At 36.1% G+C, this 16,709-nt stretch overlaps 1 protein-coding gene across 3 annotated transcripts in view; it reads right to left on the bottom strand.

Annotated features, from left to right (window-relative positions):
- Positions 1 to 16,709, bottom strand: part of INTS2 (integrator complex subunit 2) — a 44,126-nt gene that overhangs the window by 8,597 nt on the left and 18,820 nt on the right. For all 3 annotated transcript variants that reach the window (XM_090291704.1, XM_090291703.1, XM_090291705.1), the window contains exons 12-19: positions 16,083 to 16,151; positions 14,234 to 14,368; positions 12,614 to 12,790; positions 11,763 to 11,871; positions 8,437 to 8,541; positions 4,722 to 4,886; positions 3,221 to 3,422; positions 1,708 to 1,833 (exon numbers count right to left, since the gene is read on the bottom strand). In XM_090291704.1, coding sequence (XP_090147830.1) covers positions 1,708 to 1,833; positions 3,221 to 3,422; positions 4,722 to 4,886; positions 8,437 to 8,541; positions 11,763 to 11,871; positions 12,614 to 12,790; positions 14,234 to 14,368; positions 16,083 to 16,151 — 1,088 coding nt within the window. The remainder of the gene's footprint in view (positions 1 to 1,707; positions 1,834 to 3,220; positions 3,423 to 4,721; positions 4,887 to 8,436; positions 8,542 to 11,762; positions 11,872 to 12,613; positions 12,791 to 14,233; positions 14,369 to 16,082; positions 16,152 to 16,709) is intronic.

Below are 16,709 nucleotides of genomic sequence, written 5' to 3'. Positions count from 1 at the left end.
TTTTAAGTGTTATTTACTATTATTTTCCTTTTATTAGATACTTAAGCCCTGGCTGGTTTGGCTCAGTGGATTGAGCGTCGGCCTGCGAGCTAAGTGTCGCTGGTTCGATCTTCCAGTCAGGGCACATCAGAGAAGGAAAACTCTGACTCCAAAAAACCTCCGCTGCCTTGAGGCATACCTCTTCAGGGGAAAGGCTAAGGGAGTAAACCCCGACAGAAAATCCGGAGCCGGAGTCCCTAAGGCGGTTTGACGTTGTAGTCAACACCGGCAACTCCTGCGGCGCACCTGAAGCCAAGCTGTATTGACTCCGTCTTTCCCTTGGACCCTTCAGCTGCGAAGAGAGGGGGGGTCTACTGCATGGGCAACAGCAGACCCTCCATATTACCCTGCCCAGGCTCTGTAGCTTCAGCGTCATCGCAAGATGTCGATTCAACACGGGAGGAGACAGATACCGTGTCACTCCCGAGTCGGACTGCACAACCATTCTCGGCGGTGCAGATAGACTCTTAAGAAGCTACACCATCGTCTCTCGAGACGGACGGCTGCCGACGACGATTAGATACTTAATGTCACTTTTACTATTTATTCTTCTGATTCCTATTTTCTATGAGACCTTGATCTCGTCAAATCATATTTGGCTGATTCTGCATATTTTGTCACTTCAAGATTATCATCCCAAGGTTTGAGGGCAGATGAGCCTATTCATAGAGTACATCTAGTTAGTCTTCTTTACTCCAGTTTCCTTCCCCGCCAAACCATATAGTGCAAAGCTTCCCTTCTCTAGGTACCACCTAAATGACCTCTTTAGCCTATTAGTCAAGGCTCGCCACCGTATAACCGCAATCCAACAATCCACTTCCAAAGTCTGTTCTCAAAAACTCACCCCTCCACAAAAGTCTTTTTCATTCTTACATCTACACTTTTGCTTATATGATTCTTTTGCCCACAATTCCTTCCTTGACCCTCTAACTACCATCATTATATTATCTGGTCATCTAAATCCTATTTTTATCCTTTAAATTACTACTCAGGTTCCACTTCCTCCACATCTTCCCCGAACTTTTAAGCATTAATTTACTATACCATTCCTCTACCTATGACCATATTATTTTACTTTACATTTATTTGTCTTACTTCCCCATATGTAGGCGAAAATCACTTTAGAGGCAGGCCCCTCGACTTATATATATTTGAAATTATTTAGTATAGCAATTAGAAATTCAAAATTAATAATATGAATTAATTAATTCTGCCCTTTGAAGTGAAGTCACTTCAAAGCAATTAAGTTCAGCAATTGGCAAGAAATTTGAGACAAATGTGGAATCAATGAAGCTAACATCACAGCTGAGGATGCCAAAGAGGTCACAGTTGTAATGCATGTAACGGTTCACAATAAACAAATTTTTAAGCCTTTTCAACAAGGTTAGCAGACATGGTATTATTCTGTACTGGTCTTGCTCTGAGAGAAAGAACAGACATTATTGAGTGTTATCAACACCAAGAATGACATTTCTTTAAGGCTAGGTTTTATTTTAAACTGAATATGTAGTCCATGAACATAGACAACTTAAAAAAAGAAAACCTCACAGGTTATACTGCCAGGAATCTACAAGAACATTAGATAAAAGTTTAAACTGAATTTCTTCAATTTCTTTGACTCTCCAAAGTATAACTCTATAATAAAAATGAAATTCAAATGATACATACCTGTGTACCCTCTGATCACATCTTAGGACAATGAGAGGATCTATCATCAGGTCATTCTGAGTATACTTTTGTTGTCGAACAAACTTTATTGAAGGTTGAAGTGCATTAACTGTCATTACCCACAGCCTAAGGAGAAAATAATCACATGTTCAAAAACAGCTAATTATAATTGAAACCTGTAGCCACCCAATCCTTTCTATCTTAAGAAGATACATTCAGAAAGAAAAGGTAGAAAACTGGTATAAATGAACTTCAAAAAATTTAAAACTATAGAAATTTAACCTATTGTTATATCTTTAAAACAAAGGAAGATAAAACATTAAACACAAAGTAATTTCAAAAATCTTCACCACTGTAATGCAATAATCATGGCATGTAAAATAAAAATTTAAATTAAATTCTCAGTAATACCATACTTGTTATGACTCTAGTAGCTCACTGAGCCTCTCTGAACTGTGTCATTTATGAAACAGGAATATAACAGTCATAATAACATGCACATTGAATACTGCTTTAACCAAAAACTCTGAGATAACTGTATTGAGAGAAACGGAGACAAGGAAAGTGTGTATTGGTAGAAGAGGGACTCAACAGGGGAGGAAGCAGGTAATAATGTTAAATGTTCAACTTGTATAGTAGGAAGTGAAAAGATAATTTCTAAATTGAAAAGTTAGGAAATCATAGTAATTATAAACATATTATTGTGATATATGGGGAAATATAAATGCCAGAATAAAAAGGTAAAAGCTGAAAATAGTTGTTTCAAGAGAATAATATTCTAAAATGGGAAGGTGTGGGCAGACCTTATATACTATTTAACTTCTCAAGCTTTGTGCATTTATTAATTTTATATGTTAATCTTTTTATAAGCATTAAATTGACTTATAATTTTCCAATTTTTTAAATTTAAAAAGTATAAATATTCCCAGACCTCCTGAATGAAAATCTCAGATTAAGTCAGCCCCGTATTGTTTTTAGAGCTAATCAACTGTCTCTGATACTATCTGTGGGCCAGTAGAAAACCACTTGACTAAAGACGACATAATTAATCCCATGTTCTCCAAACTTCATTGCACACTGATATCACCTAGGGAATCATTAAAAAAATACTAATGCTTGTCTCCACCCACATACATTCTGATTTCATTGGCATGAGTTACAACTTGGGGATCAGGAGTTGTAAAAGCTCTCTCAGTAATTTTAATATTCAGCTAAATTTGGAGCTGCTGCAAGGATGATCACAATGCTGATCTAAGTCACAGTTAGCCACAAGTGACTATATATGAGGGCTCCCTTTTAAAGAACTTTCTCAAGTTGGAAATACTTCAAGGTTTCTCTCTGTTTCTTAAGATAAAGTTTATCCTTTTCATTAAAGTTATAACTCTTTAATGGTCTACAGAAAGGATTTATAATGTCAAATAGTCAACAATTTTCTAATATTTAAGTTTACACTACTGTATATAATCACTGCTATATACATACCTATTTACACATAACAATACACTAAAATTACCTTCTAGGCATCACCGTATTAAGAACCATCCATAGTTTATTAACTGTTTGAAGAATTCGCCGTGGAACCCCTGACTTCAACAGCTGGTTCATATTGGATGTTAATACTTCTGCATATGGTATAAGTTCACTGGCAGAAAGTAGAGTCAAGTGTTCTAGAATCTGCATCACTTGTGTGTGACTTACTGGGACAGCTGAAAATGCTAAAAAGAAAACTTAGCAGTCATAATCTAAATTCTATACAGCTTACCAAATAAGAAGTAATAGTGATCTATCACAGCGATTTTTAACCTCGTTCATCTTATGGCACACAGACGCTAACTACTAAAATTCTGCAGCACACCAAAAAATGTTTTTTGCTGATTTGACAAAACAAAGGTGTAATTTTGATTCACTCACACTAGACAGTTATTGTGTCGGCTACTGTCATTTTTTAAATTTGTAGTGCCCCTGACTAAATAGTCAGGTATTGCATGTTTTAAAAATTCTTGCGGCACACTGGTTGAAAATTGCCACTCTATCAGACTGTAGGCCAAGCAAATCAAGAAAACAATATTGTTTAAAAAAAGTAAAACTTTCAAACCTAGCCATAGTTGTGTCTATACTTAAAATAAAGGCCTCAAGAAAAATTCATGTTAAGTGTAGTTATTTCATAAAGAACAAAAAAATAATCTCATGTTTATATTCATGTTAGTGACTCAGAGATAAATGTCATTTCCTTGGTAATTCAGACTGATTTTAAAAATTGACTGAAACCATGAAAATATATGTTAGTATTATTTTTGGTAAAGCATTCATTTGAAGGATTCAAACTTCTTGATACCTTCTTCTGGGTGGTCCCCTTTATAAGCTGTAAGCACCCAGCAGATTGCTATTAGTAAATAATACCTAGAACTATGTTCTTCAATAGAACAGTCACTGACCACAACTGGCTCCTGAGCATTTGAAATGTAGCTGGTCCAAAATATGATGTGCACTAACTATAAAATACATACCAGACTGCAAAGACTTAGTATGGAAAAAGTAGTAAACGATCTCATTAACCGTTTTTCACATTAATTACATGATGAAATGGTAATAGATATATTGCATTAAATAAAATAATGACTAAAATTAATTCTGCCTGTTTTTAACTTTTCTAATGTGGTATAGAAAGTTTAAAATTATAAGTATTACTTATAAAGTTATAAGTATCTATTTGATAGCACTAAGCTAGTACACCATACATTCAAAGCAAGTACAATTGCTCTATTCCATGGCACTTATTTCTGACCAGTTTAGGACCTTCCTAAAACCACATGCCCTGTTTAGTGATATAACTTAGGACCTACAGGGAAATAGTCCAAAATGTTTAAAACTCAAATGCAAAGAGAATTACTTAAAATATATTCACCAAAACATTGCTATATCCCCAGGAAAATTCTGCATCATTTTCAGATTTTAATGAGCCTAGCATTTCTTTGTACCACTAAAGGGGTAAAAGGATTATCAATTTACTATACCTTCTTGCAGCTGTTCAGGAGAGTGGCTTTTGGCATTGCTAGTCAGGAGCATTCGCCTCAACAGAGCGTCGGTCCCCGTGATTTCTTCTTCGCAGATCCAGTCGTCCACAATGCACAGATGTGGGTAATTAGTGGCAAGGAGACGAAGTAAAGCCGAATGCAACCCTTGAGAATTTAGAAAAAGCCAATTGGATTCTCCATTCTTAAACACCAGAATCTCCTCTCTCCTCTCCCCCTCTGCCCTTTCATTTTCAGCAAGCCACAGGAAGGTGCACTTCTCGTGCATGCATGCTACAGTCTGAGACTCCTGTTCAGAAGTTCGGCTAGGGAATCTGCTTAAGGAAAGACAACCAGGTGATCAGACACACGGGACACTGGAAAGTACTTCTTTTATCAAAAGTTCTCAAGCTTTCTTCCACCCTACCCCAACATAAAGTCTCCCACCAGGAAAAGTTGTTTGGCAAAGCAGTAGTTCAAGAGTTGACAGAGGACGAAAGAAAAAGAAAAGAATATCCATTTGGGGGAGACTGCATAGGTTTGAAAAAGGCCTAGCTCAGAAATTCTGATAGGCTTCTGTTGGAGAACACATCTTTTCCTCTAACCCAGTTAGAATCATTGCTATAAACGGGTAAAATTAAAGCTGCCTGCTTTTGAATACCTAAAAGGTCTCAGGCACTTTATGTACATTTTCTCATTTCACCCTAGTATGCCTCCAAGGTAAGCAATATATTCTCCATTCTACTGTAAGAAAACAGGCTGTAAACATTTATTAAGGTTCCCAAAGTAATACAGGTAAGTACGAAGTCTGTCTGAAAAAAGTCCAGCCATTATTAATATGAGAACGGTTTGCACCAAATCACGTAACCTGGCAGACAAGGAGAGTGGACTGGAATGCGCATGTGTGAACAATGACGACTTCACTGTACAGTCAGTGGGGGTGGTAGATGCTCTTGAGTGAGCGTGTGTACTGTGTGGCTGTCGCATTCAAAATGACTGAGGGAGCAGAGCAACACACCTGCATCAAATTTTAGGTTAAGCTTAAACATTCTTCTGCGGAAACTATTCTGATGATTCAGAAGGCTTTCAGGGATGATGCAATGAGTGCAGCACAAATAAAAGTGTGGGACAAACACTTCAAAGATGTTGAATGTGGTCCACATTCTGGAAGGCCTGCAACAAGCAGAACACCCAAGAATGTTGAAAGTGTATGGGCTGCAATCAACAAAGATCAGTGACTGATCGTGCTGATCTGGGGATTCCAAAATCTACTGTGTCTGAGATTTTGACGCAGGATCTTGGCCTGAGACATGTGGCAAAATTTGTTCTGCAGCTTCTGCTACCAGAGCAGAAGGAACATTGTGCTGTAGTTGCTAATGACTTGATTCAAATCGCTACCAATGAACCAGATTTCCTCAAGAAGGTCATAAGCAAAGATGAATGGAAGTCGCCTGGTTCTCCATGCCCAAGAATGTGCAGCAAAGTTGCAGCAAAACCAAGAGCATGTTAACTGTGCTTTTTGATTGAGAAGGTGTTGTCCATCACGGGTACACCCCTCCAGGCCAAACAATGAGTAAGGAGCACCACCTCAATGTTCTCCGTCAGCTGAGAGATGCAATACGATGAAAACAGGCACAGCAACGGGCACCTGGTGACTGGCGGCTTCCTCACAGCAATGTGCCCGCTCACGCATCACCTCTCGTGCAGAGTTTTTGCGGAACGTCAAAAAACCCAGGTGACTCAGCCCCCCGCTACAGCCCAGATTTGGTGCCCTGCAACTTCTGGCTTTCCCCAGAACTAAAATCACCTTTGAAAGGGAAAAGATTTCAGATCAATGAGATTCAGGAAAATACGACAGGATAGCTGGTGACGATTCCAACAAAGGATTTTGAAGACGCTAGGAAGAGATGCTGGGCGAGCTGTGTGAGGTCCCAACTTGCCTACTTGGAAGGGGACTGCCTTCACTGTCCTATGTACACTGCTTGTTATATCTTGTATCTTCTTCGGTAAATGTCTCTTTTTCACAGCACCAGTCATTCCTGGCTGGACACTTTCTGGACAGACCTCGCATGTTGGCCAACTGAAGCAGTACTGATGATAACCACAAGAGGGTGCATTTGCCTTCCTTCAAGAAGTGTTGAAGACAAAGTGAAGGTTTGCAGGGGGGAAGCAAGTAGGGGACTGGATGGAAAAGGGGAAGGGGATCAAGAAGTACAGACTTCCAGTTATAATTCACAAAGAGGTAATGTACAGCACAGGGAATAGAATCAATACTATAATTATATAATAACTATGTACTGATAGATGGTTACTAGAATTATTGAGGTGATCACCTTCTAAGGTATATAAATGTTGAATCACTATGTTGTACACCTAAACTAATAATTTAAAAATAAAATTTAAAAAAAGGAAAAACTAAAATTAAGTCTGTTGTTTTTAAAAAGGGTTAAGAAAGCTTAAAAGAAATGGGAAAACTTCCTTTTATTAAATCAAGGTTGTGTTTCTAATCTTTTGCTTATAGCATAGTATGACTATTTAGGACTAGTATTGAGTAATATCAATAATGAGAAAATAAATGATACTGTAGAAATTCATATTTATATAGAGGAAGTACCACTATGCTTGGCACACAAATACCTAATAAATATTGTTGTTACTATACTATTATTATTATCATCATCAGACTTGTTTGTAAGAGTAGCAATAATAGTATTAGTAGTAATAAAAATACTTTAGATCCAATCATCCCCTTATTATGCGACTTAAATTAACTCCTAATACCACTGCTTAGTCCCAATAGGGATAACATCTTCCTTTCCCACAAAAACTGCTTAAAATTAATGTTTCCTTTCGAAAAGGCACTGTAAAAGTGGTATTATTTTAAAATTTAAATGTCTAAATGCACAAGTGTATGTAAAGTTAAGACTATCCCAAAGTGGTCACAGAAATGACTGCTTTCAAGAGCGCAAATTAATCTACATTTCCTTATTTCTTCCATAAAACATGTTAGTTGCCAAATGCTGCCAAATATAACACTGTTTCTTTGAAAATAAAATAAGCAAAGATATAAATGCAGACATCTGACTAAAGGTGACCAAAGAAGGTTCGTGTTCTGCCTTGAAGCCAACAATTACAAAGAAAAAAAAGAGGAAATTCCAGCTTAAAAGAAACAAAAACCTCAAACTCAAACATTACAAACAGAAATAAGAAAAATAACAAATGAAAAAAAAATTACCATACTTTCATTTGACAGTTCTACAGTAAAAATATTATAGTAACTCCATGCTTTGGAATATTATGAAGCAGGTAAAAGCAATAAGGGAGATCAACATGTGCTGACATGAAAAGATTTCCAAGACTTCAAAAGGAAACAGCAAATCTTGGAAGAGTTGGGGTTTAGTACCATTTATAGTTTAAAAAAATATTTTTTACTGATGTATGTATCTATGGGCTTCAACCATATGAAAATGCATTTTTGAATAGTTGAATACCTGCAATTGCATATGGATCAACTTGGAAGAAAGAAGGTCTGAAATTAGACACCAAAGTAAAACAGCTAGGATTTGGGATGGGGGAAGGGGATGCTCAGGAAGGGATGTAAACAGGAAATTCACTCTGGGATGTTTTGAATTTTTAACACTGAGCAACCTATTAAATTTTTAACATCATAACAGATGAAATTTTTCAACAATGAATGTTAGCAGTAAAAAGCAAATACCTCCCAACTCCTGCTGGAGCCCTTGAGCTTGTCGAATAAGAAATTTGATAGGAATCTGGTCCATTAAAGAAGACGAATATGATTTTGGCTTTCTTTGCATGGCAGCTGTCAAAGACAAAGAGCAAAAGAAAAATAAAGTGTCAGAAACAAGAGAAATCTTAACCTTCAACCCAAATGGAAATATAATGTCAAATTACTTTTAACTCACTTAATCTGAGAATATAGCTCATAAAAGATGAAGAATCACTACCAAAGTAGTAGATACACAGGAGGACAAGGACATACCTAAGGGCAACATCTGGAAAATGCCCCAGATTGGAAACTAGTGGAAGGAAAATCATACTGGGTAAGAGAAATCATCTGCAGAAATGCCCTACACTAAAAAAAAGAAAACCTGGTAAGACTCCGAAATCTAATGAGGAAAACCAAATACAGTCATGACCACATGGCGTAAAGTTTCATGATCCAGTAGACTTAATTTAATCCTATATCATCATAGTGACTGATGCTTTTGTTAAAAATCGTTATTGTTTTGCCCTGGTTGGTGTGGCTCAGTGGATTGAGTGTCGGCCTGTAAACCAAAAGGTCGCCAGTTCGATTCCCAGTCAGGCCACGTGCCTGGGTTGCAGGCCAGGTCCCCAGTCGGGGGCATGCGAGAGGCAACCAACATTAATGTTTCTCTCTTTCTCCCTCCCTTCCCCTCTCTCTAAAAACAAATAAATAAAGTATTTAAAAATAAATGAGTAAATCCTTATTGTTTTTTTCCATTACCATTAGTCCCCTTAGACTCCCCTCCCCTCAGCCATCACTACACCGCTGTCCATGCCCATGAGTCCTTTTTCCTTTTTGCTTAATCCCTCCACCCTCTCACCTCCCCCCACTTTTTAATGGAAGTTGGGCAAATAAATTCGATTTCCTTTTCTCACAACGTCTACCTTCAATTCCATCCATTTTTTTAAAAAAAGAAATCCATCTTAATTTCTGTTCCTTTTCTGTTGGACTAATTCAGTGCCTACACACCATTTGTTTAAGTATCTATTATGGTCCAATTTCCCTGCTCTTTAATTCATCCTTCACACATAGATTTGGCCATGTCATGTGTCTCTGGTTGTATCCTCAAAGGCCCTCAGTGGATTCCCAGATCCCACAGAGTAAAGGTCTCATTCAACGCTACCTTTCTCTGCTCATCACCATATTCTCTATGCCTGGCACACTCATGTCCTTTCAAGGTACTTTGCTTACTCACCACAGGATTACATGAGCAACTCAACAAGGATGGTCATAGTTTGAAAAAGCATATCCAATATACGTATTATTTTTCAAGTATAAATCACAACATGGAAAGCTCAACAATTTTTTTTTTTGGTTGAAGACAGTAAGTATAGTAGTGGAAGTGGAAGAATAAAGGTTGAGAATCATTGCCTATACAGACCATATACCTCTTAATTAGATATAACCTCACTTGTAAATTAATAAATTAACATTCTAGTTTTCCACACCAACCTTTTATGAATTGGGTAAGAATGTGTTTCAGAAGCCTATTAAAACAATAGAGGTTCCAGGGACAGTGAAATCCTGGTTCCAACACTTACTACTTAGAGAAGTTACTTAACTTCCCTGTGTCTCAGTGGTCTCACCTATTAAGTAACCAACAGTACCTATCTCAAAACTGTAACAGTTTGCATGACTCAATAAGTGTAAAGTGTGAAGTAGTGCCTGACACATAGCAAGCATTCAAATTTCAACTAATGTTATTAAGATCTAGAGTCCCCAAGATCAGCTTAGGGTAAAGTATCAATGTTTAGGTTTCTAAGCCCTCACAAGGTAATTCAGTTAGAGCGTTGTCCCGATACGCCAAGGTTGTAGATTCAATCCCCACTCAGGGCACATATAAGAATCAACCAGTGAATGCATAAATAAGTAGAACAACAAATCAACATTTCTCTCTCTCTCTCTCAAATGAATGAAATTTTAAAAAACATATTTAAGTTTCTAGCCCTATGAAATTGAAGACAAAATCCAGATCATATTTTAATAATCCCATCAAAGAACTAGCAGTCCATGAAGCCCTGCCTAAAGCAATTATTTCTCTTTAATATCTCTGTAAAAATACATTATTCTTTGTTTTAGAGAGAGAAAGAGAGAAAGAAACATCAATTTGTTGTTCTACTTATTTGTGCAATGATTGGTTGCTTCCCATGTGTGCTCTGACCAGGGATCAAATCCACAACCTTGGCACATCGGCACAACGCTCCCACCAACAGGGCTTCTCTGTATTTTTCTGTGTTAAAAGTTTTTTGCTAGAGATTAGGTTAAATAAAAACTAAGGGAGTATCTTGGTCCCCTGCTACACTATTAATGGTCTGAGGTCTCCCCTAGAACATCACCTTGTAACTCATTCCTCTACTATCTATTAAATCACAAGTGTCCTTACAGATTTTGTTATACATGGATAAAAGTGAGAGACTATTACCTAACACTTATTATTAGCCCATCTTGTCCCTAATATCACAAAGACTATAATTACAGTTATGGGATACAGTTATGGGATATCACTATATAACCCTAACAATTATAGTTAGGAAAGAAAGCAACTGAGAAATTCACATATATTTAAAACACAATACTTCAGGTAAATAAATGAAACTGATCTGCCAAACACTGAAAAGTAACCTTCATTTATAGCATGCATAAAGTAAATCACTCAGCTGTGCCAAAACCACCACCTGTACAAAGAATTTTCCCTGCATAATACAACACTTATGGTTTTTTAATGACTCTTTTTGTTTCAGGTATGGGACTACATATATTTAGCAAGCCTAAAATACAGGTGAATTTTCCTTTTCAAATACAGGAAAATACACTACTTATACTGATATCTTCCACGCTAAATCTGACTTTCTGGTATTGTATGAAGTAGCTAAGTCTGAAAGCCCTGTTCAGTGATCATTTTAATGGCAAAAGGAAAGTCTTTTGTTTTTTCTAATGCCTTTGATTAGACACACAGGGCAAAAATTGAAATCAAGAAATCTCCTAATTTTTATTTAGTTAATAGGGTCACTAAAATTGTTAAAATACAAGTAATTTGGTCATCTATTAAATTAGCCTGCCATAAGGAGGACTGAGTCTTATGGACTGGTTATGTGCTCACACATACATGTGTTCATGCATCAAAGTGTACAATGCCTACGCTGCAAAAACGATACAGACTAATGCTGAAGGCTGTTAGAATATTTGAACCTTTTCCTGTAACAGCCTGGAAGGTAACAAACTATAAGCAGCTCACATGAACGATCCCTAGGAACACCCCTGCGAGCACAGCTTACCTAAAGTCTTCGTGTTGGCCAGCAGAGCCTCCTCATAGGACAGCACGTAGTAAAGCACCAGAAGCTGTGCTGTGATGCTGAAGCGCTGACTGAGGCGGGCGTTGTCACTCTGGAAGTAACGGGAGTGATTTAAAATAGTGTTACATTCCATGGGTGCTTTTTTGATAGCAAAATATTCAAAATAGACTATTCAGTTCTGCTGCTCCCAAGCTCAGGTAAAACGGGAGAAACATTGCTGTTTGCATTACTCAAAAAGACAACTTGAAATTTAGATTTCAGATGGCATGGGAGATGAAAGTCAGCGTGCTTTAACAGTCTTTAAAACAGAAAAGAAAAAAAAAAAGGCTTCATCTGTTACTGAACAGGAATCCCATCAGGCTGCCTTGGAAAAAGGCTTACAGAGGAGTCTCAAGTATTATTTGAAATTACACATTAAAGTATATTTGTAAAACATGTGACTATTTTTCCTTCTGAAAAAAATGGAGAAAAAATATTTCCTTCAAATCCTCCATAGATGAATCTAGGTATATCTTAGACTCACAGGAAGCTAAACAAACCTGTTTTCAATGTTTAAATGTCACACAGTCCTTTGATAAACACAATCTACAGGGTACTCTCTAGACTTGAAAGTGACGCTTTTAAAAGAATTCCTCAAAAACTGCCTCTTCAACAAGTTACTTGGAACTAATATCATTCTTTGAATTTTTATAAACAATCTAAAGAAATCCCATTTTAAATTCAGAATCATCTATAAGTCCTCTAATAATCAGTGAAAAAATATATAATAAGTCAAAAGAATAAACTAAAAGAAAAATAAGCTAAATAATGTTAAAAATAAATCACTATTTCACCCCAATGACTCCTTGGAAAATATTGAGTATCTCCTGTTCCGTGACTGGCTGATTTGTGGCTTCTGGATTAGACTTAGATGCAGGAGTAAGTACAGAATTTATGTACACATCAATCAGAGGAAGTAACTGAGGATGGAGTGGAGTGGAGGTTTCACATAGTTGTCTATAAATCCAGTCCTAAAAAAAGAAAGTTATAGGCACTAAATCAGTTATGGCAATAAGAAAAAGCAAGTGAAATTTTAAAAGCACATACAATTTTATATGATTTATCAATCAGTGAAACTCACTATTAACTTTTAGCAGTTAGAAATATATTCTCCAATTTCACATTGTTTTTGATTTTAAAATATGAACTCCTTTTATATCCGAATTGAGAATATTGTCCAGTGGAAAATAAATCTAAAAGGGTAAGTTTGGGTTTTGAATTTGAACTTTGTGTTTTTAAGCAGTGGGAAAACTTTTAAGTCCCTGTTATATCTGTACTTAGAGCACCATATATGTTGTTGTAGAAGACCCCACAGCAGAGAAATTTAGGAAGATAAAAATTCCGGTTTATATTTATGTTATACTTTGTAATTCACATGTTTTTCAAAAATCTTCAGACAGATTAAGAAAGTGGCTTTGAGCCCTGGCTGGTGTGGCTCAGTGGACTGAGCACTGGCCTGCGAATGGAAAGGTCGCTGGTTCAATTCCCGATCAGGGCACATGCCTGGGTTGCAGGCCAGGTCCCCAGGTCCCCAGGTGGGGGCGTGTGACAGGCCAACCGATTGATGTATCTCTCATACATTGATGTTTCTCTCCCTCTCTTGCTCCCTCCCTTCTCTTCCCTCTTAAATTAAATAAAAATAAAATCTTTTAAAAAAATGAAGTTTTAAAGAAAAAGAAAAGAAAGTGGCTTTGAGAACCACTGATGGGAGACGATCACTTAACTATCTGCACAGACTGAGGACATGAAGAAATGCTGGGTGTGCATTTGGACTCTTAATTATTTTCTGTCACTTGCTAAAAATACAAAGTAGAAGACACCATGTAGCTAGAAATTAACTTCACTAAATAATAAAAACAAGGATAATTAAAAGTGATATATCAACACATATATTGTTCACTCTTCTTTATAATTTATAAAAGAGCCTCTAGAAAAGGTTCAAACAGATTTCTTTACCTCTTGGGATTCAACCTTTTCTTTAGAGGACCTTTTAACTGTTTGATAAAGCCAACTATTAACAAATAGAAAACATATCAAAATAGGTACAAGTTAGGTATTACATATCCTTGTGACAACGCACAAACACTTGTTATGGATGACTAGCAACTTTCTCAGTTTGGTAAACAAAACCAAGCTACGGAAAATGGCATTTTCTTCCTAAGGCTTAATGAAATAGTCATATACTTTTATTGAAAATATAAATTTATTAGTAACACTACACATCTGTTAAATAACTAACAATTATTTTTTAAAAACTAAAATTAAGTTCCTAATTACTATATATAAATGACTAGTAACTAGACACGTTTCATACACAAAACCCACAGTAAAGGCCTAGAAACTTAACTAGAACTGGGGAAAAAAAAAAAACATTAAGTTAGGTTGTAGGTTGAAATACAAATGTAAGGTCATACTTTTATTGACACTTTGTGCTTGGTAAAAGAACGGCTCCTGAGAAGCTGGTAAATACAATGAATTGGCAAAAATCCAGTAATGTTGGCACTCAGGTTGCTGGTGACAGGGACCCGAACTGCATGAGCTGTGACAACCTAAAAGGGAAAACAGTGTTAATACATATGATAGAACCGAAAATAAAATTATTCTGAAAGAGGGATGATTAGGAGGTAGACTATCCATACTTAATACAACTGTGGACCTTCAGAATAAACAACAGAAACCAGTTACATGATTTAATTATTTTTAAATGATGAATTAGCACACACTTAGGGATTTGTAAAATTCTCTAATATTTCTACTTGTTTTTAAACAGATATGTTGAGGGTGGTGAAGTTAAAAAATATATAAAATTTGGAATCATAATTTGTGCTCTATGACGTTACTTCAGATAAGTCATTTTAACTTCTGAGTCTAGATTCATATCTACAAAATGGGACAACAGTAATTTACTTGCCTCAAAAGGGTTTTGTGAGGTGGAAAATTTTTTTGAAAAACATAGGTGAATTACAAAGTATAACATAAATTTAAACCAGAATGTTTATCGTTATTCTCATTGTGTTATGCACAGACCTCTGTCTTTCAAAAACCCTTCCGAAAGTTGTCTTCCAGTTAGTTCAAATTAAACACACGAAATTCTCCTAAGTCCTAGTGTGACTGTTATGTAATAGTGTACGTACATTGAGGGGAAAAGGGAGGCTTTGGTATAGAGATGAGAAATTACCCTAAAAAGAGTAATGATTACGGATCCATGAGTATTTTCAAATATTTCATTTTTAAAAAGATTTTATTTATTTTCAGAGAGAGGAGAAGGGAGGGAGAAAGAGAGGGAGAGAAACTTCGATGTATGGTTGCTTCTCGTATACCCCCAACTGGGGACCTGGCCCACAATCCAGGCATGTGCCCTGACTGGGATGCGAATCAACAACCCTTTAATTTACAAGACAGCACTCAATCCACTGAGCCACACCAGCCAGGGTAAATATTTCATTTTTTAAGACATATATTTTTGTATTCTGAGATTTAACTTAACAGATGAATCTGGGAATTAAAAGTTAAATTTTAGAACAGTCTCCTTCATTGAAAAAAATATATATATCCTTGGGAATAACCATGGGAAAAAAGTGCTGAGGCCAAATAAGAACATGTGAATATAAGAATAAGGAATTTAGACTCTAGTTTATAATCTAGTTAAAAATTAATCTTATAGCCTAAAGGTTTAAATAGATTTCTATTCTATTTTTCTTCTGACAAATCCAAATGATTACCCCATGTGAGATCCCTACAATCAATATCTAAGACTATACTCTAAATTATCTACTCAAGTCTCCAAAATACGTAAATTTAAAACATGCTTTTTACATGTGGTATGTAGCTTTGAAAGTAAATTTTAAATGGGATTATTCTTTACAGATGTTTCAAAGATTAAATAAACCATCACTGGAAACTAAAAAAGAATAGAGCCTTGGCTGATGTGGCTCAGTGGATTGAGTACCGGCCTACAGATCAAAAGGTTGCTGGTTCAATTCCCGGTAGGGCCACATGCCTGGGTTGCGGGACGGGTTCCCAGTTGTGGGACACGTGAGAGGCAATCAGATCAATGTTTCTCTTGCACATTGATGTTTTCCTTCCCTCTCTTTCTCTCTCCTTTCCCCTCTCTCTAAAAACTAAAAAAATGAAAAATAAAATAAAAATAAAAAATGGAAAAATACCTTATTATTCTCTTAAACTGAGATATACAATTTTCCCCCAAAGAATGTTATAAAAGGAAGTTAAAGAAGTACCTAAGAATAAAGTTAAAAGAAGTACCTGTTCAGTAAAAATTTCCTGTGTGAAAATAGTCTTCATCCGGCTCAAGGAACTTGGCTTAATTACAATCTAAAACAACCAAAAAATTCCAACAGCATATGAAAATATATGAAGCACAATTTTTTCTGGTATATTTATTATCCAAAATGACTGTGACATATAACATTAATGTCCAAATACTTTATTTTAGAAGTGGCTTCTTAGACCCAACATTAAGTGTGTTTTTCCTCAGAAATGAACCACCATATAAAAGTACCTAGTAAATATATTGACATTTCAAGTCAGTGGGAAGAACTGGATTATTCAATAAAGAGAGGTAGGACAGCTACCCTACTGGGGAATACATATAGTAAGTCCTCACTTAATGTTATTGATAGATTCTGCAATTTTAAGAGAAATGACGTACTGAGGTGGGCAAAAGTAGGTTTACAAAAAAAAAAAGTCAAATAATACAACAATTAATAAATAATACAGGAATAAACTTATGTTTCATGTACTCACAACTATAAACCTACTTTTGCCCACCCCTGTATAAAGTAACCAATTTGACCCTAGACTAATTGATAGTAACAGGAGTTAGGATCCTACAGCATCTCTTTTATGGTATAACAAAATGACATTGATCAA

The sequence above is a fragment of the Furipterus horrens genome, unplaced genomic scaffold (assembly GCF_987537825.1).
Source record: "Furipterus horrens unplaced genomic scaffold, mFurHor1.1.pri manual_scaffold_11, whole genome shotgun sequence".
NCBI classification, from domain to species: Eukaryota; Metazoa; Chordata; class Mammalia; order Chiroptera; family Furipteridae; genus Furipterus; species Furipterus horrens.
This window is presented reverse-complemented; position numbering and strand designations above follow the sequence as displayed.